Source organism: Hevea brasiliensis, chromosome 13, assembly GCF_030052815.1.
Source record: "Hevea brasiliensis isolate MT/VB/25A 57/8 chromosome 13, ASM3005281v1, whole genome shotgun sequence".
NCBI lineage: Eukaryota > Viridiplantae > Streptophyta > Magnoliopsida > Malpighiales > Euphorbiaceae > Hevea > Hevea brasiliensis.
In genome coordinates this window covers 86,785,696-86,804,787 of record NC_079505.1, presented here as the reverse complement: position 1 = coordinate 86,804,787, position 19,092 = coordinate 86,785,696, and the positions used below count along the sequence as shown (strand labels likewise).

The following is a 19,092-nucleotide window of genomic DNA, read 5'->3' as shown; positions in this document are numbered from 1 at the left end:
TTCAGTTATTAAATTTTGAAAAAGGAAAAATTGCTTAGTAGTTATTAGGAGTTAATTTTGTAGGGTTTATTTATCTATATATATATATGATTAATTCTTATTTATTTACCATTTTATGTGAGATATCCTACTTGAAATTACTGTTATACTATATTATTATTTTAAGATAATGAGGATAGGATAAATTTATGCGTTGTAATGACATCTTGTCCAAATTAAACTATAATATTATATAAATATTAATGTAATTATAATTATTTTTATTGATAATAATCGATTTGCATTTAATATATTAAGCTGATATCATTTTAAAAGTAAAAAATAATTAACATCCATTTTTATTTTATCTATTCACTAGATTCGATTCAACTTTATTAAAATGCATTCAAATAGTATATAATTAGATTGATATGATCTTAAATTTAAAAAAATAATAATAATATTTATATCAATTTCATATTGAATTTAGATTTAATTTATTAAGTATATATTATTATTTGAATTAATTTATATAAATAATTGATTAAATATAAATTATATATTTTTTTTATAAATATTTATATTTTCTACATATTATATTTTCAATAAATAAAATTGAAATATTTTATTAAGTTATTACATTTTACATATAAATTATTAATAAAAAATATATTTTAAATAAAATATTAATTAATTAAAATACATAAAATTAATGAACTTAAGTATTATTAGATTATAATAGTTAAATTTAAAATTAATTTATATATTAAAAATAACAATAAAATTTCAATTTCAATTACAGTAATTTTTGCATGCCATCGCTATACCCACCATCTATAAATTTTTTTTTTTTTTTAATTATTTATCAAAGGCATCGGCCGTTTAAGCAGGGAGAAGTGAGCTCTACCCACCATCTCCTGTGGACGTGTTCCCAAAAAAACAACCGCTGTGGGCTTGAAGCCCATTATCGTCTCTTTGCAAGCAGATATTTCCATCCACCACAGAGAGGAGCAATTCCAAATGCATGCAGACAACGTTGCACAATTCCCGCTCTTTCATTAAAATATATATATATATATATATACAGTATGAAACAAAATATTTAATATAATTACATAAACATAAAAATTAAAAATTAAAATTATTAAACTTATTTCTATATAAAATTGAATTTATAATAATTATATTTATAAAAAATATTAAAAAAATGAAAATACAAATCAAAAAGCTTATTTTGAAATTAAATATTATTTTTTTAAAAAATAATTAAATTTTCACATAATCATATTTTATTTTTATTTTTTTAAAATGAAAATGTTTTAAGTTAAAAAGAATTATTATTTTTTATTTTAAATATATAATTGATAAAAAAATTAATTAAATTGAAATTTTTATAAAGTTTTAATTTTCAAATAACAGAGAAAAAGCATAATTGGATTTCATTTCACGGAGGCTAAATGTTTAACTTTTGTTGAGAATGATTTGCTCTTCATTGAAGTCTATGTAAGATACTGATTTATATAACTCCGAAATTTCTTTTCCCTAAGCAATTACTTTTTATAATGTCTCTCAGTATTTTCAACAACAAAAAAAAATTCTTACACTAAAGAGATACGAAAAATTGAAGGGGTATTATTTTTTTTGGAACACTTAATCAATGCAAACCAAGAGGAAGGGTTGAGTGGAAGGGCCGCCATGGCCAACTGTGCGTCGTTGCAGCAAAAAGGTTTTGACGAAATTGAGAATCTGGTGTATGAGACGTGCTGAGTACTGGGATTTCTGCTTGGGTTTTAGCTATCTGGTTTTCTGCATTGTGCATTAATTTGTTGATACAGCAGAGTGATTATCCCAACACAGCCCTAGATAGAGAGTGTTGAATTCTGCATTGTGCCTCATAATATGAGGAATTTGCTGGTTTAACATCAAACGCATAAAAGCACATTTAAAGTAATTGATAACATTTAATTATAAGGAAAATAAGGAGCAAAGATGCAATCTGAAGAGCACTTTCTTCTGAAGTATTTGCAAGCATCATAACAACGATCGAGATTTATTCTTCTAAAATCCATCTCAACACCAAATTAAGATTCTCTTAATCTGACAATCATTTTTTTTTTATATTGTTCTTGAACAACAAATTCAATGGAGAGATTTTTAGAATCTTTAACAAAAAGGTTAGGATGTTAATATAGGATTTGCAATATTGAACGAAGTGGCTGTTAGATTTCTTAAAGGCTACTTTTTAAAAAGTGAGTTGTCATAAGGATGATTGGAAAGGAAGTGAGATACTAAATCTTGGAGACAGTTAAGAATGATAGGAGTGGACATAAAATTTGAGAGTTGGGGTTCTTTGCCTTTGGCATGTTTTGGCTTACCAAACATGGAAGAAAATCATTTTGCAATGTATTTTAATAGTAATCAATCGGAGGAGAGCATATCTAAGGATAGAAAACCAAAAGAAGAATGATATGGTCAATCTATTTCATAGGAGAACAGAGTATTTGATAATACATATCAGGTATCAAATATCAATAACATAATTTTTCTTTAGATATGAACTAAATGAAAGCGAAAGGGAGAGGTAGGCAAAACTTACACATATTCATATAAAGGGGTAAGTTTATATTAGGTAAAACATGCATGATGCATCCATTACACACAGATGCCAGCATGTAGTTGCAAACTGCAAACCATAAAAAGCAAATCAAGTCTTTTAGGAATTGCAAACAACCATAAAACCAAACCAAATCAAGTTTTTTTTTTTTTTTTTCCTTTTCTATTCGATAAGCCCAAACCAAATTAAGTTGTCCTACCAGTTGATTATTATTATTATGTAAGTCCCTCCATGACTGGATTTAGGTATATCTTTGCCAGGTTGCCATTCACTCATCAGTAAGCAGGAAGTTCAAGTACTCCTCTCCCCAAACCTGCATAAGATAAAAACCAAAGGTTAATTAATATGAAAGAATTCACAGAAACTAAAAAGTGTAATCACTTATAATATCCCTTTATAAAAGAATGAAGTTAAATATATAAACATGCCTCATTTCCGGATATTGGTGCTTCTTCAAGATGTATGCCACTGAGCTCAGAATTCACAGGCTCCACATAACTGCATTGTGGCTTTACATGGACATATAACAAGAAAAAGGCTTGTGAGAAGGACGAAGGTGGCTAAGGAGAGTGATTTGGCATTGCTAATCAATTCGGACCTTTTACATTTAATCTCGATAAACACTTATTTTAAATACAAATAAAGTTCAGATTTTTTTTTTTCAATTTTTTGTTAACCCGAGAGGGAAATTATATGTTACGATAGTCATTACATGCAGATGCCTATATAAGATTGGCCAAATCCCATTATGAACCAAAATAGGAATTTTTTATTTTCTAAAAAATAAAATAATTAATTTAAAAAAAAATTCAGGATTTGACTAAACTAGAATCAAATTATAACCGAATCAAACCTCATAGGACCCCTGCAAGTTTGAGAAATTATTAGGTGCACCCCGCTGTACATACACCATCTCTCACAACAATTATGTGAGACCCACTCTTCATATTATAGGGAGAGCTCACTTTTCTGTAAGAAAGAAAACACTATTTTTTAGTGCTCTCGGTATATCTAATAATTAGCCCTACAGTTCCTACTCCAATCTCCTAAACTTCTGTTTCGTTCATCCCATTGGCCACGCCTAGTTACATAAAATAGGGAGCAAATAAAAATTTGACATATAAATAAAAGTGAGTCTTAAGAAATTAAAACTACCTATTCTAATTATTTCTAACCGCCTATTCTCATCACATTATTTTTAAGACATGTAATTAAATTTATTTTTATATGCTTATTTTTTATTGGTAGGCCAGTTCATGTAAGATGTCTGTATGAAATTACCGTGGTATCCATGGAGCGAAAACAGTGGTGGTTATAGTCAACTTGCCTGCTCAAAGCTTGGATAATAGTCATCTCGTACTGGACTAACATGGCCACCAAAGTCGAAATTCACAGTTTCTTCCCTGCCTTGAGGCTGCAGAAAATGGCAACTAAGCACTAATTAACAAGACTAGCTAGCTAGAAATTCTATTATTTTCTTTTAATAGTGGCGAAAAAAGGGCATAAAAATCGAACATGAGACAAAACATTGATGTCAACAATCAAAAAATAAAATAAATAATAATCTTTGCATTAGGAAAGTGTATAATGTTCAAAAAAAAAAAAAATTTATGAGGTCATTTATATGCCTTATGGATTGGAGAATAAGCAAGAAATGGAGCAAGCAATAGACATGCCTGGCTAGAGGATTGTTCAGGAGTTTTGTCAGCAATAGTGCATGCGCTAGAAAATTCTGCATTTAGGAGTTCATTGACAGGAGAGCTCACTTCAGCAGGATATGGGCTGCTAGGTAAATTAACATTCAGGAACCCTTCCACATTCTGTTCCTACGCGTATTAAAATCAATTATTTATAGACAAACAACCATGATTGGTGACATATACCACAAGAAACATAATAAATTGATTAGATGTGCAGAATACCTGGTAAGGAGTTGCATAGGTTGACCCGAACAGGAGTTCACCAAGATCACCTTCGCCAAGATCTTGCTGATTATTATCAGAAATGCTACAGAAGTTAGAAGCATTATTCATCAGGTTATGGAAAGCATTGTCATTTTCTCCCTCAGTATTCGCAAGACCAGTACTGGTATGTTGCTGAGACAGTGGTGCTAGCGCTGAAGTTTGCTGAGGCATTGGTGCTAGCACTGAAGTATTTTCTGGATTAGCCGGAAAGAATGTTGGTGAAAATTGGCTTGCACTTCCAAAACCAGTAGAAGAAAAGCCGGCCACTTGAGCACCCGAAAAACCAAATTTCTCATTCCCTGGTGGTGCATTGTTCAGATTGTTATTGTGAGTCCAGTTGATCAAACCATTAAAACCGTTATTAGAGCCACTTGATAACTCATTCCCACTGAATCGCTTTAGTCCCGTTCCAATGAGCTCGCCCTCACTAGTCAATCGGATTCCAGCGTAATTATTGTTCTGGTTCAGAGAAGGATATGAACTATTAATAGTTCCCATGTTACTAGCGCCTGAAGAGTAATTGGAAGAGTCAATTCCAATTGTGCCAAATTTGAAAGGGGTAGCATTGTTCTGAAGATTTGCTTGATTTTGTTCCGGGTTCATTTGCATTGGACTTGTACCACTAGTGACGCCATTTGTAGTTGCTGCATTTGAGAACAGATTCATTCCAGTATTGTTGAATGTTGAGCGATTTGCCAGGTGAAGAGGATATGGGTTGGAAAACATTGGTCGCTGTAAACTAGTCGGATTGCAAAATAAACTGGATTGCCCATAGCGGAGTTGAGGTACAGAGTTGCTACTTGAAGCTTCTTGATTAGGAAAGCGTAAAAGGCCGCAGCGGGAGCTACCAAGACCACAGAAAGTGCCTCCATAACCAGGTTGGAATGATGATCTCATGAATGGCTGTTGTCTAAGAAACGGCCAATATTCCTGTTGGGGATTTTGGAACATCGAGTTGGCGTAGCCATAGGCAAAGGACGACCTAAGTACCCTTTCCGACACATTACGTGATGTCCAAAAACCCTTCTCAGCAACCTTCTTCAGGAACATCCGGTATTTCTATGAATTTAATTGACATACATGTGAAAACAAAGGAAATTTCTCCCAAGGAAACAATTGTCTTTCAACTTATTTATTTCATATATATATATATATAAAAGAAAAAACAATAATCACTTATTACAATTATCCTTCACTTTTTTTATATATATTTATTGATTTCCTTTATTCTAAAATCTAAATCTGTAGAGTATTTTTTTTATTAAAAAAATATAGAAGTAAGAGCTCTTAAAAGAAATTAAATTGACTGAATTTTGTGGCTAAATATATAGGTTTCATTTTTAAAAAATATTTATAATAAAAGAATTTAATTTAATTTTTATATGAGTTCTGTTTGTTTTAAAAGAAATTTTTTAAGTAAAAAATATTGAATTGTTTCATTTATTAGGTTTTTAAATATAAAAATTATTAAAAAAAAATCAATTGAATTGAATTTTTATAAAGTTTTAATTTTCGAGCAAAAAAATTTAGTTACTAGCAAGAAACAAATTCTGTGAAATATGAGAACTCAGAATGTAGTGCTACAAGTAATATGAAGTAGCCTAATAATTCCTTTTATAAAATTTGAAGAAACAATTTACTTGGATTGTCCATGTATGAATCGTAGATCAGTTTTGATGATAAGCTATTCATTTGATTTTTTACATATATATATTTTGTAAACCCTAATAAAATAAAATGAACCAACGTAATCGTAGTTGTAATGCAACTAGGGAATTTACACACGCACAGATATAAAATTATTGTAATATATATAAACTTAATTCAAACCTGTAAATGGCTAGCAACATTTTCTCGAGTTAACCCTGGTACGTTCATGAATTCAAGAATTTTCTTGGGAACGGCCTCTGCATGAGTATCAATTAAACGCGCAAAGAAATCCACCACAAATTAATATCATAAATTTTGTAATTGAAACCATTGCCATGGAAGGATATATTTAAAAAACTTGAACGAAAATTATGAAATCTATATAAAGATCACTTACTTTCCAGGCTTATATGGCTTACAGCCTGCAAGAAACGATTATGCAGTGTATTTGTCCAAACCACCTTGGCCTTTTTGGCTGGAACAGGATCATTTTCTTCCTTCTGGTCTTGATGATCTCTTACCCTTTTTCTGCCCCTTTTTTTTTTCTGGCTACCCTCTTCGTTCACCGATGAAGAAGAATTAGCATCCTCACAAACAATAAGTTTGTCAATAGATGAAGTTACCCCTTCAGCACTTCCCATTTCCTGATCAATTACAACCTCTTTACCTTTCTTGGAAGCCACTGCATACTGCCAAACATTGTGCAGATCATCTGGATTCACTGGTTTCACCATATAGAATGCAGCTCCACTCTCTAAACTCTTCAAAACGACACTTTCCTTGTCATCTGATGACATTACTTTATCCAAAACAATATAGAAATTAAGATGAGTGAAATTTATGTAACATAATAAGAGGAATAATGTACCATTATTAAATAATAAAATAATTTAGCTGTGAACTTACTAATAACAGGAATCTTGAATTCTTCTTTGACTTGCTTTTGTAGTTCCAATCCATTCATTCCAGGCATGTGAAGATCAGTGACAACCAATTCGAATGCTTCATTTGCACTTCGAAGAGTTGCTAAAGCATCTAATGAATTCTTAACAGTGACAATGGAAAGTTCTATCATACGATCTATCAATTACAAAGATAACATTTAGTCGAGCCATTAGAAATAATAATTTTTGAAAATTTATTATTTCATGTGGGGAGAAGAGGAATTTACAGGTCTAACTTAAAATTAATATTAGAAATGATATCATGGAATAATCAATTAAATAAAATAAATCAACTTTTTCTCGCGGAGGTGAGTATGAAAACCTTAATAATTGAAGATATAACAATTGTATTTTAATTTAATTCTTCACAACATGAAGAAAAAATTAGGAATATTTAGGACTGGACAGAGATTAAAAAAAAAATGCTTGGACAAATCAACCACATTTGAAGGGTTTTTTTTTTTTTCCCCTTTACTAATTTCTTTAATTGTTAAAGGAGTAATTATTAAAATTTCAATCTCCCTTTGAGCAAAAACCATTCTAGCAAATGATTAAGAATGCGAAGATCTCAGATCCATGAAACGTAAAACTAACAAATGATGAACAAGATCTTAAATTTTGATCTCTTAGTATATGTTAAAATGGTTGCTTGATTTAAATCCTCACGTCTTATGACTAAAATAGGAGATATCTGGGATTCAGTCAAAACATTAATTTCCACGCATAGCCTTTTCAAAACATTGGCCAGATGAAGATTCACTGGATTTTTGTTACTATAAAAAATAAAAGTTGAAAACTAAAGTAAAAGAAAGAAAAAATAAAAGAGAGAGATTCCACAAAAGAATAGGATCAAACATTCAAAATTCCACACGAGGGGTGGAATGGGTGATTTTGATAATCATGTAAAAATTAACTTTGGATGGTAAGATTTAAAACCCAATTAATGAATTACCATATAAATTAAAAATTATAATTTACTATATTAAGATATTAACATATATATAAAAAAAAAATGCTTGAAGATGAATAACCATTACTCTACGATTTAATCAAGAAAGCACGCACAAAAAGCCTTATGATTAAGTAAGAAAACCATATTAAAAAAAAAAAATCCAGAAACGACTATATATGATGGTAGAAGAAATTATAAGCTATGAGATCTCCAATTAATACCTTGGAGACTGCATGCTTTAAGCATTGAAGAAACAATAGCAAGAGATGTAGAGTCATCATCTACAATCAAAATTTGGATTTTGAAAAGATAAGTTTTTCTCTTGAGAGACAGAGTGGAAGCAACTCTCGCATTACTCATGCTTTCAGAATTGGGATAGTTGAGAGTCAACATTTTTATAGTTGAATGAGCCTCTCTACTCAATTGCTAAGGAAGGGCTTAAAGAATGCCTTACACTTGTCACCCCACTTCTTATATAAGGGTAGCTCTATGGAAACTCCACATCTCACTCTTTATTTTTTTTGGGTGGTGTGGTTTTCCATTGCTTACATTTCTGAAATAAAATATAAAAACCTTAAAAATTTTACTTTCGCCCATTGAATTTCGATCTAATAAATGTTAAAAATCTACTACAAAATCAACATTCAATGCATTTGACCAGAATTGAGATGTTCTTACTAAGAGTTCTTTCTATGGTAGATTTCACAATCTTTCATTTAATTGTTTCTTTCTAGATTTTTATTTTCCTTGTTAGCAATTACAAAATGTTTATTATTTTTTTTCCAAGTTAAGCTGTAATAGAAGGGATGCTGATGTATGTTTAGTTGACTGAAAATTTTTAAATTTAATATATACCATTTTAAAATATATATCTGAATATATTCTCTTTTTTTTTTTTCAGAATATGGTTTGCTTGTTAATTATCCACTCAATTAAAGAAAAAAATTTTTTTAAATGTATTTTACAAGCATATTTACCATTTGCTACCCTAAAATTATTAAAAAACATTAATTAGAGTCTATTTTTTATGTTGACTTAAAACAAATTTAAACAAATCAAATTTAGAAAATTGGTAGCCTATTAATTGATAAATTTTTATTTTCAAATTTGAGTCCTTTAAATGGTATAAAAATTTAATTATTCAACAATTGTTAAATGAAATTATTTCTTTTCCATGTTTTACTAGTTTGCCATTTTTTGCTGTGATCGAAAAGTTTATATATTTGTGTGTGATTTATAAGTATTTTTTTCATCATATTTACATATTATATTTATGAATTAATTTATTAAAACTAACGCCCTTAAAATAATTTTTGACTCCTCGCCGTATATATAATTAAAGTTTTGTGGATCCAACATACGCACGTAGCAAAGTATTTGCTAACTTGAGTTTGCAAGATAAGTTGTGAAATCGCCCAGGTGGATGAGCTTTGAGGAAGATATCTATCGTCTGATCAGCAGAAGGAACCGAAATGAGATAAAGCTTGCCACTCACAAGGTGATGACGAACAAAATGACACTCAATCTCAATGTGTTTAGTTCGTTCATGAAAAACATAATTGTGGGCAATTTGGATGGCACTTTGATTGTCACAATAGATGTTTGTTACAACATTAGATTGAGAGACAACCATATCCTATAATAACCATCTTAACTAGAGAAGTTCAGAAGTAGTGTCAGCTAATGCCCTGTACTATGCTTTCGTACTAGATCGAGAAACTATTGTTTGCTTTTTATTACACCAAGATATAAGAGAATCTCCTAGAAAGAAACAATAGCTAATTGTAGATCTTCTATCGGTAGGATCTCCAGCCCAGTCAGCATCAGAATATGCTTTTAGTTCAAGTGATGATTGAGCAGAAAAATGAAGACCATGGAACAATGTACCTTTGATGTATCGAAGGATACAAAGAAGAGCAGTAGAGTGAGAAGTGCGAGGAGCAGCCATGAATTGGCTTACAACATGAACTGCATATGCTATGTCTGGTCGAGTGGCAGTGAGATAAATAAGACTCCCAACCAACTACCTGTAGAGTGTTGGATCCTCCAAAATCGTTCCATCCGTAGGAGAAAGTTTCACATTTGTCTCAAGAGGAGTATTAGCAGTTTTATTATCTGTCAAACCTGCTCGACATAGAAGATCAATGGCATATTTAGCCTGAGACAAATAGTAGCCTTTGCTGTTAGAAGAGATTTCTAACCCAAGAAAATAACTCAAACGACCAAGGTCTTTCATTTCAAACCGAGTACAAAGAAAAGTTTGCACCTCTTTAATACCCTACAAATCATCACCTGTGATAATCATATCATCCATATATAATAACAAAAGTGTATATCCCTTATGAGTCTTTCGAATAAAAAGAGCACTATCAAAAGAGCTAGAAGAGAAACCCAATTTGCTGATTGTAGAGTTGAATTTTGCAAACCATGCTCTGGGGGCTTGTTTAAGTCCATATAAAGCCTTTTGAAGATGGAAAACTTTCCCAAGTGGATGATCATAACCAAGTGGAGGTTGCATGTAAACTTCCTCAGAAAGATCCCCATTGAGAAAGGCATTTTTCACGTCCATCTAAAAGAGTGTCCATTTACGCATAGCTGCAATAGCGATGAGGCTACGAATAGATGTGAGACGAGCTACCGAAGCAAAAGTCTCTTCGTAGTCAATACCATACTCCTGAGTGAAGCCTTTTGCTACTAATCGTGCTTTGTAATGTTCTACTGAACCATCTGCTTGGGTTTTGATTTTATAAATCCATTTGCATCCTATAGCAATTTTACCAGGCGATAAATCAACCAAGTTCCAAGTGGAAGTCTTTGTTAAGGCCTGCAATTCTTCTTGCATTGCTTGTTGTCAAAGAGGATTAGTACTGGCTTCCTTATAAGAAGAAGGTTCATGCAAAGAAACTATAGCAGAATAGTAGTGATAATCATGAAGATAAGATGGTGGGTGACGTACTCTAGAAGGTACAATATTAGAAGGACTAGAAATAGTGGGTGGGGAGACAGAATCCGCAGATGTACTAGATCTCTTAGACGTCACCATAGGTTGATCATCTGTTTGTCTTGCATTAAAGATGTTAGGAGAAGGAGTTGCATTATCATTAAGAGGAGAAGATGTATCAGGAAATAACTCCACAGACAAATTAGTGAAAAAAAGGAAACTATAGTCTGGACACTGAAACTCAAACAATGTGGAAAACATTTTATGTTCCCAAAAGGTAACATGACGAGAGATACGAAGACGTTTAGAAATAGGATCCCAACATAGATAACCTTTATGCTCAATGCCATAACCCAAAAAACGACATAACCGTGCACAAGGTTATAATTTTGAACGTTCATGTGGTTGAAGAAAAACAAAGCAAGCACACCCAAAAACACGAAGAAGACTGTAATTAGGAGAGATACCATACAAACATTCATAAGGTGTTTGATTACCAATTGTTGTAGAAGGAACGCGATTAATGGTATATACAGTTGTAAGAGCAGCTTCTCCCCAAAACCATTCAGGACAAGAGGAAGAAATTAAAAGGGTACATACAGTGTCAAGAATGTGTTTGTGTTTTCGTTCTGCACGACCATTTTGTTGAGAGGTACCTAGACAAGATCGATGAACAGTAGTGCCATGTTGAGAGAGAAGATTGAGAAAGCCAGTATCTTTATATTCCATGGCATTATTTGTTTGAAGAGTTTTAATGGTACAAGAGAATTGAGTTTGAACATAAGCAGTAAAATAAGAATAAATTTGAGACAATTGAGAACAATTTTTCATAAAGTAAATCCAAGTAAATCTATAGTAATCATCCACAAATATCACAAAGTAAGTGGCACCACCCATGGTGGCAACTGGAGATGGACCCCATATATCAGTATGCACAAGATTAAAGATTGAAGAGGAAATAGAATCACTATTATTAAAGGGTAAAGCATGATGCTTACCAAGTTCACATGAAGAGCAATCGAAATTCTCATACTTAATATTTCCTAAAAGACCACTAGAAGAAAAAGATTTTAGTCTAGAAGGAGAAACATGCCCAAGTCGAGAATGCCAAGTAGAAGAAGACACGGAGGCAGCACATTGAGATAAAGAGATAGGCATATATGTTTTTTGTGAAGGAAGGTAAAGATATGACAATTCAAACAAATGATCAACTTTATGGTCGATCCTAAGGATCTGTCTTGTTTGCGGATCCTGCACATAACAACCATGACGAGAAAAATGTAAATCAAGACCAAGATTACATAATTGTCCAACAGAAATAAGATTGAGTGAAAGTTTAGGAACAAGAAAGGTATTAGATAAGGACAAAGTTGATGTAGAAATATTTCTAACATGACTAACAGACAAGCATGAGTTATCGGCAGTATGAATAACAGAAGAATGAGATATGGAATTTTTGGTTTTGAAAAGATGTGAGTCAGCAGTCATATGGTTACAATAAGTAGAGTCAAAGAACCAAGAAGAATATGTACCTGGGGTGACTGATAATGCAGAAGAGGTGGAAACACCAGTGATGGAATGGGTTAGAGCTTGTTTTAAAGTATCAATATTTATCTAGTTAAGAAGCTTATCTAAGGTAGATGTGTCACCAGAAGACCAACTTTCAGTGGCAGCAGCAGTAGTATGGGTAGGAGCCTTACTAGACTTAAATTTGGATTGATTGTTTCGTCCAATTCCCTGCTTGGATTGCAACCTGAAGCAATTAGAAATGTGATGTCTTTGTTTGTGACAATACCTGCAAGTCACTTTATTTTGCGATTGAGAAGATGCTAGAGTAGCTAACATTGTGTCAGTAGTGATGATAGACTGCTGAGATTTCAAGATAGCAAGATGAGCTTCTTCAGATAATAATTCTGTAACCACAATCTCAAGTTTGGGAAAAGGATCCCTATGTAATAGAGAGGATCTGACCGACTCAAATTCATCATTTAAAGCCAAGGTAAATTGATAAACCCGAAATTCATCTCTTTCTTTAGCATAAAGTTCAGCATCATGAATGTCATGCCAGAGTGGTTTAGATAATGACAATTGATCCCATAATGCAGTCATTTCAGAAAAAAAATCATTAATGGACTGACTTGGTTTTTGATGCATGCGATTGAGAGTACTATAAATTTGAAATCGATGAATAGCATTCGAAGTGGAGTATCGCTTGACTAACAAGTCCCAAACTTCTTTGGCAGTATCAAATCGGCCAAATTGGAGTTTGATGGATGGAGCACAGGTGTTGCATAGCCAAGTAAGAATTTGATGATTCTTACAATCCCATTCCTCAAGACGTTCAGCATATTTGGATTCATCTTCGTTTGTGATCTTAGTGGATTTAGTGACATTCCGGTGACATAACGCCATAATTTTCTGCCTTTGAGAAAGCTCGACATTTATTGGGATCAAATGACATAATTGGATCCATTTAAAATGGTGCCAATAGGCTGTGATACATCAAACTTCTCCATAAAAAAAAAAATTGTCTACACACAGAAATTGTGATAGACCAGATGAAGCCAAAATGAGAAAAGGCCAAAGTGAAATGAGTGCTTGTGAATAAAGACTATTGAATCAGGGGTGGAATAATAAGACAAAAATCCATCAAGTCAAACAGCTCTGATACCATGAGAAAAGAAAGAATCTTGTATTTCTGAAACTATGTACTACAAGATTTACAGGGTTCTATATATACAAGTATAATTAAACTAACAAGATTTACAGGGTTCTATATATACAAATATAATTAAACTAAGAAAAGAAAGAATGTTGGTAGCAAAAATAAAGCCTAGATTAAAGCTTAAATCAAGGTTTGTAATATTGGGTTAATGACAGAATATTGGGTCAATAACAGCTTAATACAAATACGACAGTTGTATTCTAATTAGAAAAATGATACGATTATCTGAAAAAAGAAATTTGTTTTAATAAAATAAAATAATCTATTTTAATAAATTTTATTTTAAAATCACTCCCCACTCTCTCAATTCTCTTTATAAAATTTCATCATATACTTAATTATTTTCATACCCAAAAATATCAAGTATAAGATTATTGAAAGTGTCCAAAAAATAACAAGCGTAAGGAAAACTTGAAAAAACTTAATTTTTTAATTCTAATATTTAACTAATGGCGACTAATTATGAATGAATTATTTGATAGCAAAAAAAATATTTTTTATTTTTGTATTAAAAAAAGTTTTAATTAATTTAAAATCAAAATTGAATTGCAATTATACTAAATCAAATTCTTCTTGAAATAAATAAAAAAAAAATCAAACAGAATCGAAAGAATTTGCAGCTAGAGAAAACAGTTCCCATCATCCTTGAGAGATTTTGAGCACACATTCACTTTCAAACTGAGACGTTCAGAACTAGCTAGAAACCAATCCTCTAGTTGCAAGTATTTGACCACATTTGGAGGGAAAAAAAAAATTAAGGGTTGAGTGAGCATCAGCTTTCTTGTAGACGCCCATGAAAACCAGGATGAAGAGAGGGCAAGTGTGCAAATGAACTGATAGCATTTGTTGGTGTAGCATAATGGGCTTTTGGAGTATGCCCTAAAAGAAGATTTCACTTGCATATTTAACATTTATGAAGGAGATTTACCTTTTGATGTCAAAGGAAGATTGTGATAAATGGTGAGTTACTACATCCTTATCCCCTTTGATTAAAGAAAAAATTATTAGTTAATGGAATCTTATAAAATTATGTTTAATTTTATTTTTAAAAAAAAATAAATATTTTAATTTAAAAATAATTAAATTTTTTTAATTTTAAATATAAAAATTATTTTAAAAAATAAAATAAAATAAATTAAAATTTGAATTTTCAATAGGAATTTTTCGAAGCTGTGCGAAATGAACAAAAGTGTATGTCCATATATATCTATGTTGTAAATTTTCAACCGCTAGGAACTGGTTTTACCAATGGTTTATAAAACCACTTACTTTGGATTAGTGCCCCCATTAATGCCCAAGATTAGTTTTGTCAAGATTGAATTTGAATTCTGCTGTCATTTGTTAGAAGCAACGTAACGTGTCCGAAGCGGTGGTTTGAGATAAGATCATTTTTAATGTGTTTAAATTGGAGTTTTGCATTGCAAATTCTATTGAGGTGTAAAATTTGATGGGCCAATTTCAAAGTATTTGAGTTTTCTTCTTGTTTATATATTAAAATGTTAATTATATACATATATATTCACTTAAAAAAATTTTAATATGGAATTTTCTGATAATTTTTTAATTTCTTTTAACTTTTCTTAAAAAAATCACTTTAAAAGAAAAAAAATTAATTTTTTTAATTTAAAAATAATTTCTTTTAAAAGATATAAAAATAATGCTAAAATATTGAATTCTTTTGTTATAAATATATTTTTTTTCAAACAAAGCCATTAAATTTAAAAATGATATGAACAATACAGAAATTAATTAAATTAAATTTTGCAAATTTTTAGGGTCCAAACAGAGTATTATAATAAAAATATACTGTATAATGTAATGTTGTATTATAATCGACTTTAGCATTACGAGTACTTAATCTCGGCGTCGAGCGATGATGTCCTGCAGTGGCAACTGTTCATCCGTGCATGCAACGATATGAAGATATTCTGCTTCGCTGTCTTGAAACATGGTGATTTCCATTTTTATCTGTAGTCAAGAGAAGATAGTTTCACTCATTGGTCTTTCGTCGCTTGGATGTTAGCAGTTTCAATTCCAGTTTTATCTACTCATTGATTGCGTCGCTTTTACATGTTTGCATTTTATCGTCAACATTCAGATTGCTGCAGATGTTGATTTTATCTTCATTTGGATATTTTACATGTATTTTTAGTTTTTGGGTGAGTTTAATTTTGAAAGATTATTCTCTAAGTTTTCTATTTTGGAGTTGATTCTCGATTATTAAAAATATTGTTTCTCGATATTAATTTGTTATTATTATTTTTTTAAAGTCAAAGTATTTCCGTTAAAGAGCTAAGCTGGAAGCAATACACAGTAAGGACCGTTTTAGAAGTTAGCTCTAAAGGTCAGATTTTAAGGGCTCAACAAAACAGTCAAGGCCCAATAACCTATTCCTATTAAACCATTAAAAGGCCCTAGCCCATAATTGAAATTCTAGGAAGTAAGAGTTATTAACACCGCCGACAGGTAGCATCATCGCCGCACACCATTATCCCTTGAGGAAGAAGCACCAAGAAGATTAAAAAAACACCACATATTGCATGCACAAACAAATATGTGGAATAGGAGAAGAAAACATCTTGGTGACAAAATCACAAAGGTTAAGTTGTTGGACATCTTTGGAGAGCCATATAAGCTTCGAATCAACACCTAAACAAGCAGAAGACATCGTCGATGAGGCTCTTCGACATTCCAATTTCACCTTTCAAGCCGATCTTTTAGATCGCACTCCGTAAGCAAAACACCACTAGACAAAAACTGAATCCCATGCCACGGTAAAATAGACGAGCACATGCCAATTTAGAGGCTTCCAATATCATCACATACACTCAAACACCTATAAACAAACCTACTCATCCATAAACACACATGCAACTGCGATGAAAGGCTACTCAGGTCAGACGAAAACCCTCTCCAATGAAGCACTGGACTTACAAAACAAATCAAAAATCATTTATAAAATCCACCCAATAAGGAGAGAGAAGAAACTCACTATTGGGTTAGGAAGGAGGAGATCTCCCCTCCCTTGAAGGGCAGAAGAGGCTGCAAGCTGACAATTGAGAAAGATGTAGACTTAGATAAAGAAACAAAAAGAAGCAGAGACGATAAAAACGAAAAAGCTCTATTAATTTTTTTTTTTTTTGTTGATTTGTTTTGCCATGAGTCCTGTGATTTTGTGCTTGTTGCGATTGAAGAAATGAAACTTCAAGGACAAAGCCAAGAAACAGGGTGAGGAAGACGTTATAGTTTTAGATTTTTTTAATAATTTAGTTTTTGTGTGGATCCCATTTTCTGATGTGTAAAATATTATTAAAAATTGCCGTATCAATATTAGTTAATGGCATCCGTTTAACAATAATAATTACAGAACATTTATTTGTTACCAAAAAAAATGCATAAAAAATTTAAAAATGTACGTACTAAAATGTAATAAAAACAGCATAGCGTATACTATAACGCTCCTTTTACCTTCTCATACAATTGCCAAAGCAGGACACCGATCACTGTGTCTCTTACCAAGCTCCTAACAAGACTATCCACAAATCCATTAGACCCGTCAGCGGAAGTCCTCTTCCCGACGAGGTCTCGAAAGCGCAAGTTTCCCTGATCAGACACTAGTGCATATATTATCCCATTCATATGCCCGTTTCCAATCACCCCCACCACTCTCTTGCTCTTGTTCACGGCTTTGCTCCGTTTCAGAGACCATGCCAGGTACTGAACAATCAAACAAATGGAAACAACTTTAGCTTCTTAATTCTCCAGTTTGTGTTTTCTTTTTTGTTCCCTGGCTTTATAAGTAATACTTACAGTGTCTCGTTCATGTATAAGAGGCTGCAAGAGTGATGGATATGCGAAACTTAGTTGCTCATATAGCTGAAAGGTCTCATCTTTTGTATTTGATGCCTGCAATTTTGCTCAAGTTTATCTTGCTGACAGAATCTGAACTGAAATTTTCAGCAAATATATATGGAGAATATAATTGATACACGAAATATTGGTAAGAGAAAAACCTTTAAATTGTTCCTTGATGTATCAGATGATGAGATAATTCCACGAACAACTGCTATTACAAAATTAAGCTTCTCATTCCATTTCAGAGCCTTCCACGCCCTTTCAAGCTGCGAGAACAGATAATTGTCATTTGAAAATTTTGAGGAACTTTCCATTTTATCAAGTTCGTGAATCCAAATTGTGCTTACCGTTATTTCAATTGGCCGATCCCCCAAAACTATCTGAGCACCAACTTCTTCAGAAGCTTTTCGAGCAGCACGAAACTACACAAAAAAAAGTTCAGCATTTGAGTTGCAGATTCCTTTGTTATGATTAACTGAAAATTTCATGAATTCAACCTCGTCTCCAAATGAGCGGTTGACATCAGAAGATAATTTTGAGGAGAATAGTGCTAAAAGCAGACGCAAGGCTAGAGCTGTTTGACCCCCTGTGGTTTTACAAAATCAATTAGAATCTTTCCTTCATAAGCACATAAAACACAAGGAATTTAGTCTTACCCAAGTTTATGCTACGACCCACAGCACCAAAAAAGCCAGTCCCGCTCAATGAGAACATATTTGACTTTAATTGTTTGCCAATCTCACCTTCGTTACCAGTGTACATAATCCCAGCTCTGCAAATGGGCTCTGCAACAAGTGAATTTAAGATGCGTGGCTTTTGGATAGCCATCAAATATTCAACCATACAAAATAAGATTTCAGAGTTGAGTTTATCAATTTGATTTTGAATATTCAGAAAAAAAAAAAAATTCAACCACCATACATGACTTTGATTCCATAAATAAACTAACTAGAAAACTATAAATAAAAGTAAACTTGCCTGCTTCTACAGAGCTCAACTACCACATTGTCAGGCTTCACAGCCTGCACTACACGCTCCACCTCTGCGGCAGATCCACTGGAAATATGAGTGGTTCCAACCAACCAGATAGCCTCCGGTTCAACAAACTCGGTCCTCCAGGCCGGTACTGGACCAAAAAGTCGCTTCTCAATCAGTACTAAGCTACCTGTATCAGCCAAATCTCGCAGTTGTGGATGGGATTTGGCAATTGTGGCTCTGGATTCTTGCAATATCTCGGACCTGAAATCAAAGTCTGGCGGTGGAGGTTTTATCGAAACCTTTAAGGGTTTGGTGGGTTTGGTTGCTGGGATATTTGGGTGCTTGGAGAAGATAGGGAATGTTGATTTCAGGAGAATTTCCATGGAATGAGAGAGGGCAAGCTATGTTGGGTTTCTATGCTGGATCAAAATTTGAGTTTATGTGCTCAGGGTCTAGATAAGGCAACTACCTTCAACCGCTCTCTCTCTCT

At 32.4% G+C, this 19,092-nt stretch overlaps 2 protein-coding genes across 5 annotated transcripts; both read right to left on the bottom strand.

Moving 5' to 3' along the window:
* Positions 1 to 2,861: 2,861 nt before the first annotated feature.
* Positions 2,862 to 8,463, bottom strand: LOC110672777 (putative two-component response regulator ARR21). The gene is made up of 9 exons (XM_058133180.1): positions 8,334 to 8,463; positions 7,114 to 7,275; positions 6,605 to 7,006; positions 6,388 to 6,464; positions 4,516 to 5,616; positions 4,270 to 4,419; positions 3,921 to 4,007; positions 3,022 to 3,102; positions 2,862 to 2,906 (listed from the first exon to the last, which is right to left on the bottom strand). The coding sequence occupies exons 1-9, from the start codon at positions 8,461 to 8,463 to the stop codon at positions 2,862 to 2,864; spliced, it is 2,235 nt and encodes a 744-aa protein (XP_057989163.1).
* Positions 8,464 to 16,050: 7,587 nt separating this feature from the next.
* On the bottom strand, positions 16,051 to 19,092 carry LOC110672772 (uncharacterized). Of its 4 annotated transcripts, none has more exons than XM_021835638.2 (9): positions 18,603 to 19,092; positions 18,281 to 18,396; positions 18,122 to 18,210; positions 17,972 to 18,046; positions 17,783 to 17,890; positions 17,580 to 17,675; positions 17,238 to 17,486; positions 16,762 to 16,818; positions 16,051 to 16,418 (listed from the first exon to the last, which is right to left on the bottom strand). In XM_021835638.2, the coding sequence occupies exons 1-9, from the start codon at positions 18,983 to 18,985 to the stop codon at positions 16,242 to 16,244; spliced, it is 1,350 nt and encodes a 449-aa protein (XP_021691330.2). In that variant the 5' UTR covers positions 18,986 to 19,092; the 3' UTR covers positions 16,051 to 16,241. The 4 variants fall into 4 exon arrangements, with proteins under 4 accessions (XP_021691330.2, XP_021691333.2, XP_021691332.2 ...); XM_021835641.2 differs by having other exon boundaries at positions 16,056 to 16,418; positions 18,281 to 18,437; positions 18,603 to 18,737; XM_021835640.2 differs by having other exon boundaries at positions 16,057 to 16,418; positions 18,281 to 18,409; positions 18,603 to 18,749.

Coding starts and splice junctions, on each gene's coding strand:
- LOC110672772 (XM_021835638.2), bottom strand. CDS start 18,985: ATGGAAATTCTCCTGAAATCAACATTCCCTATCTTCTCCAAGCACCCA. Junction 18,397..18,602: donor GTTGAGCTCTGTAGAAGCAG/GCAAGTTTACTT, acceptor GCCCATTTGCAG/AGCTGGGATTATGTACACTG. Junction 18,047..18,121: donor ACCGCTCATTTGGAGACGAG/GTTGAATTCATG, acceptor TTTTTTGTGTAG/TTTCGTGCTGCTCGAAAAGC.
- LOC110672777 (XM_058133180.1), bottom strand. CDS start 8,463: ATGAGTAATGCGAGAGTTGCTTCCACTCTGTCTCTCAAGAGAAAAACT. Junction 7,276..8,333: donor TTCAATGCTTAAAGCATGCA/GTCTCCAAGGTA, acceptor ATCGTATGATAG/AACTTTCCATTGTCACTGTT. Junction 6,465..6,604: donor AAGCCATATAAGCCTGGAAA/GTAAGTGATCTT, acceptor ATACTCATGCAG/AGGCCGTTCCCAAGAAAATT.